At 37.6% G+C, this 13,725-nt stretch overlaps 1 protein-coding gene across 1 annotated transcript in view; it reads right to left on the bottom strand.

Moving 5' to 3' along the window:
- Nucleotides 1-13,725, bottom strand: part of LOC100482139 (transmembrane protease serine 11A) — a 61,322-nt gene that overhangs the window by 46,173 nt on the left and 1,424 nt on the right. The window contains exon 2 of the mRNA XM_034671998.1: nt 691-812. Within this exon, the coding sequence (XP_034527889.1) occupies nt 691-812 (122 nt within the window). The remainder of the gene's footprint in view (nt 1-690; nt 813-13,725) is intronic.

Raw genomic sequence — 13,725 nt, 5'->3', positions numbered from 1 at the left:
AGAANTGGAGAGTGGCCAAAAAATGTTAATAGTTTGCAGTCTGTGCTGAGAAAGATGCAACTTAGAATTCTGAAATGCTGTATTTGTGTAATTATAAATATATCAATTTTATTTATTTATTTAGGCAATTGAAAAAAATACCTGAATATCATTTTGGAAAGAATAAAATTTTCTCTAAAAATAAGTAACAATATTCTGCCATAGCTATAGTTTATCAGTTATTTCAAAATTCATTATTTTTCATTGGACATGTGTTTTTCTTTTGCCTTTGAAATGTTGGTGGATAGAATGATGAGTAAATGAGCCAATTTTAATAACTAATTTAATAACTAATTTATCATAGTTTTTCAATTGAGTGATTAGAGTTACTAAATAAATTTCAGTTATTATTTTTGATCTTTTGTGTAAAAGCTCAAAAGAATACTAGATTGTGAGCTATAAGTAGACAGAAAACTGGTCTGCTTTACTTAATACTTTATCTTGAGTCATCCAGAAAAGTACTTACATATAATAGGCAGTCAGTAATTATTTCTTAATAAAATGACTGAATAAATTTAAAAAATTCTAAATGTGGGCATTGCTGGTAAAAGTACAAAACTGTTTTTGGATGAAATTCCATATACATAAATACAAATGAAGGTTTGCAGAAAAATGAAACCAAACTGGATGAAATCCATAATTTTTACCTACCAGAGACTAACAAGTGAGCCAGAACACCAATGGTCACTGACACCACTGTCAGTAATAACACAGTGAGAAGGGCAATCATCCATGGTTCCAAACCTCTGCCTCGGGTGCCAAATCCCACTGTTCTGTGAAAAAGAAAACTCACCAGTTACTCTTACATGGTATCGATTACAGGCTTTCTGGTTCTCTTTTGGATAAGATCAAGTTGCTTTGGTCTATGTTTCCCAGCAAGAAGACATTTGTCTTCAATTTTCATCAAGGTCATCTTGGTGTGAAGGGAGGTGTTAAAAAGATCAGGATCTGAGAATCTGTGATGTTGCTCCTGGTTTCTATTTCTGGAGGCACTGGCTCTCTGTGGTGGCCAGTCCTGACTTCTCTTAGCAGTGTGGTCCAAAGTAGCACACATGCTTGAAAAAGGACTGTTCGTTCTTCCTCCAACACTTTTTTCCCCCTCTTTTCTTTATCGTTTTAGAGTTTACAAAGTCATTTCAAATCTATTATCTCATTTACTTGTTATCTTTTAAGTCTTTATTATGAAGGATTTCAGATACCTAGAAATTTAGGAAGAAATGTGTACATTGGGGGGGTGGGAAACTTAGAGGTCTTTTTAAAATTTTTTCACAGCTGGAAATATTATGACTTTCATGAAAATGGACAGAAATTTCTATAGCCTTCAGAGAAAGTACATAAGATTTAAAATTTCTAATTTTTGTGGGAGTGGTAGAGAACTTTTCATTAAAATGGAATTTTATGTTGAACATACATTTAGAAGACTAAGGGATATTTTACTCAACTGAAAATTGGGGGATACAAAGTGAACTCTTAGAACTTGAAATGGGAAGAAAACTAAAACTAATCCCTGATTCTGACCTAATTATCACTCTGCATTCCTTTAAGGAAAGGGCGAGTATAGATAATACTTATCCAGAGAAACACAACATATAATCTGTGTGAAATCCAATTTATCATGTTCATTTCACCTTCATTAAGTTTGGTTATTCAGTGTTTAAAAGGGCATATTCATAGCATGATATCTTCAAAGACATTGTCAATGAAAACACGATGATAATGTGAATAATTTTGTGACCTTGCTTTCTGCAGTCTTGCAGATGAAAAATCCACACCTTGAGGAATCTACAGAGCAGTATGAACTGTTAATGATCTGAGTGAGGATATCCATTTNAGTGTTTAAAAGGGCATATTCATAGCATGATATCTCCAAAGACATTGTCAATGAAAACACGATGATAATGTGAATAATTTTGTGACCTTGCTTTCTGCAGTCTTGCAGACTGAAAAATCCACACCTTGAGGAATCTACAGAGCAGTATGAACTGTTAATGATCTGAGTGAGGATATCCATTTCTTCAGTAACCAAGCTCTAAGCTGATGACTTTAATATATGTGAGTTCAACGATGGTTTGGGTCAGCAAAAGATATTATAGATCTCTTCCTCCACATGGTTTTTCCTTTTTCTAGAAAGACCTTCCCTGAAGGCAGCACCTTAGGCTCACTCCTCAGTCAACCACATGCCCTTTATTATTTTATCTGTAAACTCTAAATATTTCCATTTTCAAGATTAGTCTTCTGCTTTCTTGTGGATAAATGTTATCATTGTACAAATGTAAATACATGTAATTATTATACAAATGCCAGTTTATAGACAGATTATGTTCCCATAAATCTTCAGAAAGACAGTTTCTTAAAGTTTAAAATACACTATCTGATTTATTTTTTCACTTTTAATTTTTGTTTTTTTATTTTTTATTTATTATGTTCAGTTAGCCAACATATAGTACCTCATTAGTTTTTGATGCAATGTCCAACGATTCATTAGTTGCATATAATACCCCATGCTCATCACATAACATGCCCTCCTTAATACCCATCACCCTGTTACCCCATCCCCCAAACCCCCTCCCTTTTGCAACCCTCAGTTTGTTTCCTGGGGTCCAGGGTCTCTCATGGTTTGTCTCCATTGGTTAGCTTTCCAGGCCACCTACAAGACTTCTTAACTCCTAATGTAACTGAACAAAGGTGCTAAGTGCACTAAATTCCTAGAAGCCCTTTGGTGCAGAAAACTTTGCTCGTCTTTTCCTAGCATGGTGCCCATCCCTGGAGGAAAATTGTTCTAGAACCAAAGTGCCAAACTCTCCTTCTACCAGTGAAAAATTAAATTCCCTTTGAGCCACTGAAGTCAGACATTTATAAAAAAGCAACCTTTTGTGGTGACCTAATATACTCTGATATGTGAATATCTGTCTGGGTACTCTGGGACTATTTTATTTTAATTGTCTTTTATTTTAATTCTGGTATAGTTAATATACAATGGTGTATTAATTTCAGCTGTACAATATAGTGATTCAGCACTTCTGCACATTGCTCAGTGCTCATCATGATGTGTATTCTTCTTAAACCCCTTCACCTATTGCACTCATCCCCCCACCCACATCCCTTCTGGTAACCACCAGTTTGTTCTCTATAGTTAAGAGTCTGTTTCTTGGTTTGTCTCTCTCTCTCTTTCTTCCCCCTTCTTTGTTTTGTTTCTTAAATTCCACATGTAAGTGAAATCATATGGTATTTGTCTTTCTCTGACTGACTTATTTTGCTTAGCATTATACTCTCTAGCTCCATCTATGTCACTGCTAAGGGCAAGCATTCATTCTTTTTTATGGCTGAGTAATATTCCATTACATATATACATACACATATACACATACCACCTCTTCTTTATCCATTCATCTCTTGATGGACACTTAGCTTGCATCCATAATTTGTCTATTATAAATAGTGTTGAAATAAACACAGGATGCATGTATCCCTTTGAATTTAGTGTTTTTGGATTTTTTGGGTAAATAGCCCATAGTGTAATTATTGGATCATAGGATGCTTCTATTTTTAACTTCTTGAGGAATCTTCATACCGTCTTCCACAGTGGCTATTTTGGAGTGACCATTTAATACTAAAAGTGGTAACAAGAGTTACTATGCAGTAAGTGCTGACTTTGTAGGAGTTGTTGGCATATTGTCACACTTCATCCTCCAAACACTTTTGTCAGTAGAATTATTTATCTGCATATTTACAAGTAAATAACTTGCTCAATTCACATAGCCAGTATGCAGAACTAAAACCTATTTGGCCTCTGTGACTCAAAAGCCCATTTTTGTCTGTAATATCAAACTTCTTTTTGAGAATGATTTTTACATTTTTCAGAACAGGCTTCATGTTAATTCAAATGAATAATGTGTGATATTTGAAGCAGCATAAAAGCCAAATGAAAAGTTTTATGAAGTGAAAGGAGAGGTTATTTGATCCGAGAGACCATCTATCTTCATTGTGGTTAAGGTTTTAATTTATTTTTGCTTTCACATTTTCTTCCTTTCTACTGGCTTTACATTCTGATGAACTTTCAAAAGTTAAGATTCCCTTGTTCCCCTCCCCACAGAGGCTGCTATAACAGAGGCAGAAGTCATCTGGAGGGGGGAGAAAGGAGAGAGGGTACGGGCTGATGGAATGATGACCATATTTGGGGTTGTCTGTAAACTTTGAAGGTTTTTATCTAATTTGACCCTTTTTTTCATGCTACCACAAATTCCCTGTATGTTTTATTTATTGAGATACTATGTGTACAAATATCCTCTTACCCTAAAGTGTGTAAGATCTTGAAGATAGTGAAAAAGTCATCTACAGTATTGAGGCATTTCTCCAGAAATGTTTCCAGGGAAGGGGGGGAAGGAGGTTTCCAGTATTCAAATAGGTTTGGAAAAAATGGGTTAAAGTTAGATCCTCACTTCTAGAAGTCTCAGAATCTGGCTTTAAATGGAGGTAGAGGTGAGTAGCATTTCTATCTTGATTTCGTATATATCCTATGCTGTTCACTGCTACAACTCCAGTGCCCCATACATCATCAGACTCTCAGTAAATACTTGAATACTATTTATCAAATTGGACTGAAATGAAAGTTTTTCAAATGTACTTCTTAAAAAACCACTGTATCTACTGATATCTTGTGGGATTCTGATGTTCCACAGAATAGTTTAGAAAACATACCTCTAGATGTATTAATACCACTGTGATACTCATGGAATGCTTGTCAGGAGATTATAAAAAGAAGAAACAAGGGAGAGGAGTTAAGATGGTGGAGTAGTAGGAGAACCCTATGCTTGCCTTGTCCTTTAAACACAGCTAGATAAATATCAAATCATTTTGAACACCCAGGAAATCAATCTAGAACTGAGAGAACAATCTGCAATTAGAGGGAGAACAAAGGCCACATCATGGAAGGTAGGAGATGCAGAGACGTGATGTGGGGGAGAAAAGAATCACTGGTGCTGTGGAGGGGAGGGAGACCTGATCTGGGAGAGAGGAGAGAGAGACAGGTCGGGGGGGGGGAAGAGAGCACAGGACATTGCACAAGAAAAATCATTCCCCAAAACCATTGATGGGGAAAACAAGAGGGGTTGATTATTGCACGTTTTTACAAGCAGTGGAGCTCAAACTGAAGTTTTAGAAGTTCATGCCATCATTGGGTGGAGCCTGGTGGGCATAGAGGTGCTCCTGTGAAGAAGGAGGGCAGAAGCCCAGGAACAGAGAGCATGCTCTGAGGATCCCCTGGGTGGCACTGAGAGAGATAGTTCCCCTCCTTGGAGTGCATTTGAGAGAGGTGGCGCTGTCCTCAGGGAACAAAAGAGCTGGCTGGCACCATTGAGCTGCCCTATTCATTAGCATATGAGCAGAGGTGCCTGCTGAGGGCAGCTAATCTGGACACTGGCTTTTTGCTGCACTTTACCATAAACTCTAAGCCCCTGCATATTTTTGCGGTTGCCCTTCTGGGACAAACCAGTGCCAGCCCCAATGCAGCAAGAGTGTCCCCCCCCCGGGGAATCAGTTCAGGTTCTTGCCACACTGGGTCCCTAAAATTTGGAATTTTGAAACCCAGCTGGTGCACCCGAGAGAAAGCAGAGGAGGACTCTGCTGCCAGGTGGGCAGACAGCCCAGACACAGGGTGAAAGCAAAGATCTGAGGGATGCCTGGGAAACTAAAGGGGAGATTGTTCACTCTTCTGTGAGGACTTCCTGAACAGCGGCAGGCACAAACTCCCCACTCTGCGTATTAGCAGGCTGAGGCCATTTCCCCCTCTACCCATCAGCATGGAAAGACATGACAGGTCAGAAGAGAGTGGCATGATATATTCAACGTGCTGAATAGGAAAAATGTGCAGCCAAGAATACTTTATCTAGTAAGGCTATCATTCAGAACAGAAGGAGATATAAAGAGTTTCCCAGACAAACAAAAACCAAAGGAGTTCATGACTACTAAACCAGTCCTGCAAGAAATATTAAAGGGGACTCTTTGAGTGGGAAAGAAAGACTAAAAGCAACAAAGACTAGAAAGGAACAGAGAAAATCTCCAGGAACACTAACTGTACAGGTAATATAATGGCACTAAATTCATATCTATCAATAGTCACTCTGAATGTAAATGAACTCAATGCCCCAATCAAGACATAGTGTATCAGAATGGATAAAAAACCAAGATCCATCAATATGTTTGCTACGAGAGACTCATTATAGACCCAAAGACACCTGCAGATTGAAAGTAAGGGGATGGAGAACCATTTATTGTGCCAATGGATGTCAAAAGACAGCCTCTTCAACAAATGGTGTTGGGAAAATTGGACAGGCACATGCAGAAGAGTGAAACTGAATCCACTTTCTTACACCATACACAAAAATAAATTCAAAATGGATGAAAGAGCTAAATGTGAGCCAGGAATCCATCAAAATCCTAGAGGAGAACACAGGCAGAGACTTCTTTGACCTCAGCTGTAGCACCTTCTTGCTAGACACATCTCCAGAGGCAAGGGGGGCAAAAGCAAATACATAGTATTGGGACTTCATAAGATAAAAAGCTCTGCACAGTGAAGGAAACAATCAACAAGACTAAAAGGTGACCTACAGAGTGGGAGAAGATATTTGCAAATGTTGTATAAGGTAAAGAGCTAGTATCCAATGTCTGTAAAGAATTTATCAAACTAAATGCCCCCAAACCAAAATATCCAGTTAGGAAATGGGCAGAAGACATGAGTAGACATTTTTTCCAAAGAAGACACACATATGGCTAACAGTCGTATGGAAAGATACTCAACATCACTCATCATCAGGGAAATACAAATCGAAACTGCTATGAGCTATCACCTCACACCAGTCAGAATGGCTAAAATGAACAACACAAGAAACAACAGGTGTCAGCGAGGATCTGGAGAAAGGAAAACTATTACGCTGTTAATGGGAATGCAAACTGGTGCAGCCGCTCTGGAAAACAGTATGGAGGTTCCTCAGAAAGTTAAAATTAGAACTGCTTTACTACCTAGTAATTGCACTATTAGGTATTTATCCAAAGTATACAAAAATACTGATTCAAAGGGGCACATGGACCCTGATGTTTATAGCAGCGTTATCAACAATAGTGAAATTATGAGAGCCCAAATGTCCACTCACTGATGAATGGATAAAGAAGATGTAGTATATATATACAATGAAATATTACTCAGCCATCAAAAGGAATGAAGTCTTATCATTTATAATAAGGTGGATGGAGCTAGAGTATATTATGCTAAGTGAAATAAGTCAGAGAAAGACAAATGCCATATGATTTCACTTAACATGTGGAATTTAAGAAACAAAACAGGCGAACATAGTAGAAATGGGATTAAAAAAAATAGGAAGCAAACCATAAGTGACTCTTAACTACAGAGAACAAATTGAGGGTTGAGGTAGGAAGGTGGATGGGTGATGCATTAAACAGGTCATGAGTATTAAGGAGGGAACTTGTGTTGAGCACTGGGAATTATATGTAAGTGATGAATCACTAAATTCTACTAAAACCTGTATTACAGCATATGTTAACTAACAAGGATTTAAATAATAACTTTAAAAAAACTTCCAGAAAAAAAGGGAGAAGAAACAAAGAAAACTTTGATATTCCTTCTGGGTTTAACTCCATGTTATGTGTAGGAGTGAAAGGTGGGGCAATGGGAGCATGGGCAAAATTGAATAAAATACCATCGTGAGTCTAGAGCAAATTTTCTGTAGAAAATGAAATTATTCAAGCTGAGCTGAATTCAGGGGACTCACAAAAGGAAAATGAGGACCCCAGAAAAGAAAAGACTCTACTTCTCCTACCTAAGGAAATGTCTTCACCCTGGTCTCAGGGATGGAAATTTGGCACACTGGCAAAAAGGGAGCATAACTGAGAATTTAAAGGCAGGGAGCACCTGGGTGGCTCAGTTGGTTAAGTGACCAATGCTTGATTTCAGCTCAGGTCATGATCTCAGGGTTGTGAGGTTGAGCCCCGAGTCAGGCTTTGCACTGGGTGTGGAGCCTACTTAAGATTGTCTCTCTTCCTCTCCTTCTGCCCCTCCCCCATTTCTCCCTCTCTTAAAATTAAAATATATATATTTTGAGGCTGGAAGAGAAAAGCATGAACTAAAGGGGATTAAGAACACTTTCCCTGGACTCCCCATGGATACTTCATCCACATGGACTGAAACTCCCACCTCCTGCCACTTCCTGTACAGTTACTCACTGCTTAATCATGTCTGGCTTGCTGAGCTGGATTTACTCCAAAGTCTTAGCAGCCCTGTCTTTTTTTCTACCCAACCTTAATGAGTTAAATTAACTTCAGATTCTTGTCCATTCTAGATCTTCCTGTCTTGATTTAGTAAAACGGCCTTCTCTGGCTGTGTTCTAAGATAGGATAGGTATTTAAGTCTCTTCTACCTTCAGATATTAGCAAAATATGAAGTTAAATGGTGCTAGTTTATAGCTGCAAAGCCTTTCTTAAGTAGTTTTCAACTTGGACTTTGGGTTAGTGGCACAGCAGCATCACGTTAGTTTAAATTACTGCAACATAATTGAACTGATTTCCAATTGAGAGTGGTATAGCCTTAATGGTACGAAACCAATCTCTGGGGCCAAACTACCCATGTTGAAGTCCTAGCCCTGCCATTTGCTAGCTCTGCAATATGAAGCAAGGTATTTGGCTCTTTTGTGTTTAGTCTTCCCTTTTGTAAAAAGGAAATGAAATAAATACCTTCCTATAGGATTTATATGAACAGTAAGTCATTAATCCATGTCAAGTGACCAGCAAATAGTTAATACCATATAAATGTGAACTATTTTTTTAAAAGTTTTATTTATTTATTTGGGAGAGAGAGAGAGAGAAATAGTGAGAGCAAGCACAGCAGGAAGGAGAGGGATAACAGGCTCCCCAAGTAGGTAGCCCAATGTGGGGCTTGATCCCAAGACCCTGGAAGACCATGACCTGAGTTGAAGGCAGACATTTAACTGACTGAGCAACCCAGGTGCCCTAAATGTGAACTATTATCACTGTTTTTGTTGTTATTATTATTATATACTTGATAGAAATCAGCTATGCTGAGAAAAATGGGCATTTACTTTTAGAATATTTATGGTGGGTACTTTTGAGACCAGTAGCATTTTAGATTTTAGGATCATCTTGGAGTGGCCCCACAGGAAAGAGTGCAGATTGGAAGGGTATTAGGAAATACCCAAAATATTTTTAGTGCAGTATTAATCAACAAAAAAATGTGTTCCACTGTGGCCCAGAGTGACAACAAAATGGAGATGCTGTTTTACAAGTACAATATTAATGGGGGAATAAGGGATTGAGTAACAAAATAGAAACTTATTACAAAATGTTGTACTTTACTAGAAAAGATAGCACCAAATGTTATGTGGTGGTATGTGTGCATGTATATTTGTGTATGTTTGGTTAAGTCCTATCATGTTTTTGGCACAAGATGCAGTCCCACCTATTAAAGTTGGTAAAATATGTATCAGATTAGAGGTTAAAGTCCAGGCTGAGATGCTACGCATGTGTGAAAAATAAATTGTATTCAAATGCCTAGATCAGAGCCTTGTATACCATAATTATGTCCTAACTACTTGATCAGTTATTATAAATACCATAATTATGTCCTAACTACTTCTAAGAATTGATCAGTTATTATATTTCTTATTCCTCCTTTGTCCTTTTGTTTGTCCATCTGTCTATCCATTCAATAATCTACCTATGTGTCCATCTATCCACCTATTCTTCTTTTTTTCTTTTCACAAACTTTTATTGAGCCTCTATTTTGTTTTAAGGCATCGTGCAGGGCTTAGAAAGGCATGGATGAATTAAGACATGGATTCTACCCTCATGTAGCTCATGGTATGACCTATAATGCTTTTGTCTCAATCTGTGCCTATGACTGAAAACAATGAAACATTTTTCTAAACTTCTTTTCTATAAATATTTAAAATAGCACAATTAATAAATTTCCATTAAGGTAACACAAATGAACATTAAAAATTGTGAAGTAATAGAAAAAAATGTATATTGGTCTCTGGCCCCAGTTCCTGGCACAGAGCTCCTACCCTTCTAATTTCCTAGGTGATAAGAATACTAGGAGTGTCTTTTGTTCTAATATTTGGTCTTTAACCTCAGTTTCTGACAGAGAGCCCTTACATCCCTTGGAATTTCCTGGTTGATAGCAGTGTCTTTTGTTCCAATGGGGTAACTCTGGGTGGGCTCCCAGATAGCTTCAGGATGGGTACTAGTCACCAGAAAGACCAAGCTATGGTTACAAACTTGGAACTTTCAGCTTCATTCCCCCCACCCACCACCTGCCATAATCCTCTGGGAAGGGGAGAGGGGCTGAAGATTGAGTTCATAATTGATCATGCCTATGTGATGATGCCTCCATAAAAATCCTGATAGTATGGGGTTTGGAGAGCTTCTGGGTTAGTATAATATGTGCTGGGAGGGTGGTGCACCCCAGTTCTACAAGGAAAAAAATCTCCTGCACTGGGGATTCTTCGGGACCTCACCATATATATCTCTTCATTTGGCTGTTTATACATATCCTTTAATATCATTTGGAATAAACTGGTACTCTAATAGGTAATCTGTTTTCTTGAGTTCTGTGAGCCACCCTAGCATATTAATCAAACCAGAGGAGGGGATTGTGGGAAGCTCCAATTTATAGCCAGTTGTCAGGAACTCAGGTAATAACGACCTGGACTTGTGATTTCTGTCTGAAGTGGGGGCCGGGACAGTCTTATGGGACTGAGCCCTTAACCTGTGGGGTCTATGCTAACTCCAGTTAATGCCAGAATTGAATTGTGGTACACCCAGCTGGTGTTGGAGAATTGCTTGGAGGAAAACCCCACCTAGCTGGTATCAGAAGTGTTGTGAGTGCGATAGTGGCGTAGGAAAAGAATTTAGTAGTTTGGTAATGGACAACACAGGGAATTTTTGTTTGACAAAGATTTTTTTAAATTCCTTTAAGTCTTCACCTGCCTGGACAAATCCTCTCCAAGCATCCTTGTATTATGGATATGCTCTACCTTTTAAGGTTACAAGACTTTGGTTTTAGTCCCTGCTTGTAATTCTTAGACATGTATCTTGAGAAGTTTATGAAACCTCTCTGAATTTCAGTTTTTCTGCTTGTAAAGTGGTGATAGTAAATACTACCCAGAGATGTGAGGCAATAAAGTGAGTAAATGAAGTACTCTAGCACACATCAACTTCCCACTCTGGGTCAGGAGTTCTCATGGGAGTTATCTGATATGATAGTTGTCACAGCTTTGTGGAGTGGGCCTTACCACCTTATCACCAGCTCAGTCATGAGGAAATTAAGGATCAGAGAGGCAAAGCAACACAGGTAACAGAGCTAAGGGAAGGGAAGGCCTGACCAGTTTGACTTCAAGGCTATCTGACCCATTTGTAACCAGACCATGGTGATAATGAATGTGAAAGCCCTAAGTAGGATACTATTCAAACGTTGCTTACTTTTATATCCCCAGTGGGTCAATCTGTTGTCATTGCCCAAGATGTTTCACAGGCCCAACTGTGAATGTATTGGGGGTACGATGGTGTGGATAGCTTGAGTTTAAAGTCAGTAACCATGATCCGGGGCACTTTCTTTTTCTTTAAAATAGGGTAATAGCTATTACCCTATTAGTGCTAACTCATATGAGCATTGTAAATAATAAATTAGATAATGTATGGAAAATGATTCACATTTTGTAAATAGATAATAAATGACAGATGTTATTATAATAATTAAAAATAAGCTACCACCCAGTAAGGATTCATATGCTTATCTGATCATAAACTCCTAACATCTGGGTTTCCAAGTACTTTATGTACATATCTGCCAGCCTGCCTACTTTATGTACAAGTATATTATTCTCTATATACCACACAATTGGAAAGGAGAGAAAGCAGAACAAAGAAGATGTTATAAATAGCCTTTAACTCTCAATAATATGACTATGTATTTCAATTTATTGACTATAGATAAAGCCCTATGGAGTGAATCTTTTTTAGCCCTATGAATCTTTTACTCAGTTTTTACATTAAGAACAACAAGTTATTTTCTCTTGAGAATTATCAAAAAGAAGGAAAAGCAGGACATCCTTATAGTTAAGCTCAGAATCTGGCTCCAGACTGCCACAAATCCCTACTCTTTCACTCCTGAGCTGTGATGTAGGGCCAGTTACCTTTTTATCTATATAATGGAGATAATTGTGGCACCTAATCACAGGATTGTTGTGAGAATTAAATAAGCTAATATTTAGCCCATATATGGCACCATGAGTTTGTTGAAAATGAACCAAGTGGTAAAATTTAGTTGATAATTTATACAAAGTTTAGTGATCAGTAAGTAACATGGAGGTATTACTTTGTTATTTTGGTTTTAACCCTGAAGATCAAGTTTTTGAATATATTAGAGAATGAACTTGGCAAATTAACAAGTTGATTGAAAAGAGTATTCAAATTGAAATTAAAACTTATGCCCAGGAATATCTTTTTCTCTAAAGGATGATAATGAAGAGGAGGAACCTAATTTTTGCATTTATTAATAAGCAATGCTGGAAATAATGAGCTGTTGGAAGAGAACAATGCCAGACTTCTGGGAACAGGGCAATAATATCAGATAAAGTCATTTGGTATTTTATCTTTTGTAAGAGAAATAATTGAGATTTTAAATTAATTAATTTATAGGAAAGAGTAAGGGTATGGATACTGCTAAAGGCAAATGCAAGTGGGTATTCACAGCAAATCTGAACACTAAGGACTATCTCTGAAATGTAGAGATGGTTCTGAAACCCATGGAGAAGAGATCCAAGGTTCAGTGTAGCAGAAACAGTGAAGATATGAATCAAATATATTTTGAGAAGTCTCACACATTGTATTTCTTGTTAGTAGAAAAAAATGGTGAGCGTGGCTGTAAAATATATTGTAGAAATACTGTAGGTAAAACACAGGGTGTCATAGTAATCATTAAGCACTTGCTTTTTCCCAATCTTTAAGCCTTCCTATTCGTGTGACCTGCTGTCTCCTGCGAATCCTCCAAATCCTGGAGGAGTGTTCTGTGAAGTTACCTTAAAGAAACCACACCTTCAGTGTCTCCCACTGTCCCCTTTCTGTACCAAGTGTCATGGTTACCCTGAACAATAGCACTGAACCCCAATATTACTCCTAACATTGTTTCCCTTAAATGGAAAACATTTCTTTTTTTAAAATAAGATTTTATTTATTTATCAAAAAGAGAGAGAGAGAGAACAAGCAAGGGAAGCATCAGGCAGAGAGAGAAACAGGCTCCCTGATGAGCAAGAAGCCCAATGAGGGACTCAATCCCAGGACCCTGAGATCATGACCTGAGCTGAAGGTGGACGCTTAACTGACTGAGCCACCCACGTGTCCCAAACTGAAAACATTTCTATAAACACACAAATATTTGTTAGAAAAGAGGACTTTTGATGTCTATAATCATGAGACTGGATATTTTTAAAAGAATAATTTGGGGAATGTGCAATATGAAAGCTTGGAACTACTGCTTTACAATATCATGATTTCTGTAAACATGAAATATGCATTTTTTAATTCAATGACTTTTAACATTCATTTTTAATATTCATTTTTTCTAGCAAAATATTATGCTAGACATCTACATTTGTGTAC

The sequence above is a fragment of the Ailuropoda melanoleuca genome, chromosome 11 (assembly GCF_002007445.2).
Source record: "Ailuropoda melanoleuca isolate Jingjing chromosome 11, ASM200744v2, whole genome shotgun sequence".
Classification (NCBI taxonomy): domain Eukaryota; kingdom Metazoa; phylum Chordata; class Mammalia; order Carnivora; family Ursidae; genus Ailuropoda; species Ailuropoda melanoleuca.
The sequence above is the reverse complement of the archived record's forward strand: the minus strand, read 5'-3'. Positions and strand labels throughout refer to the sequence as shown.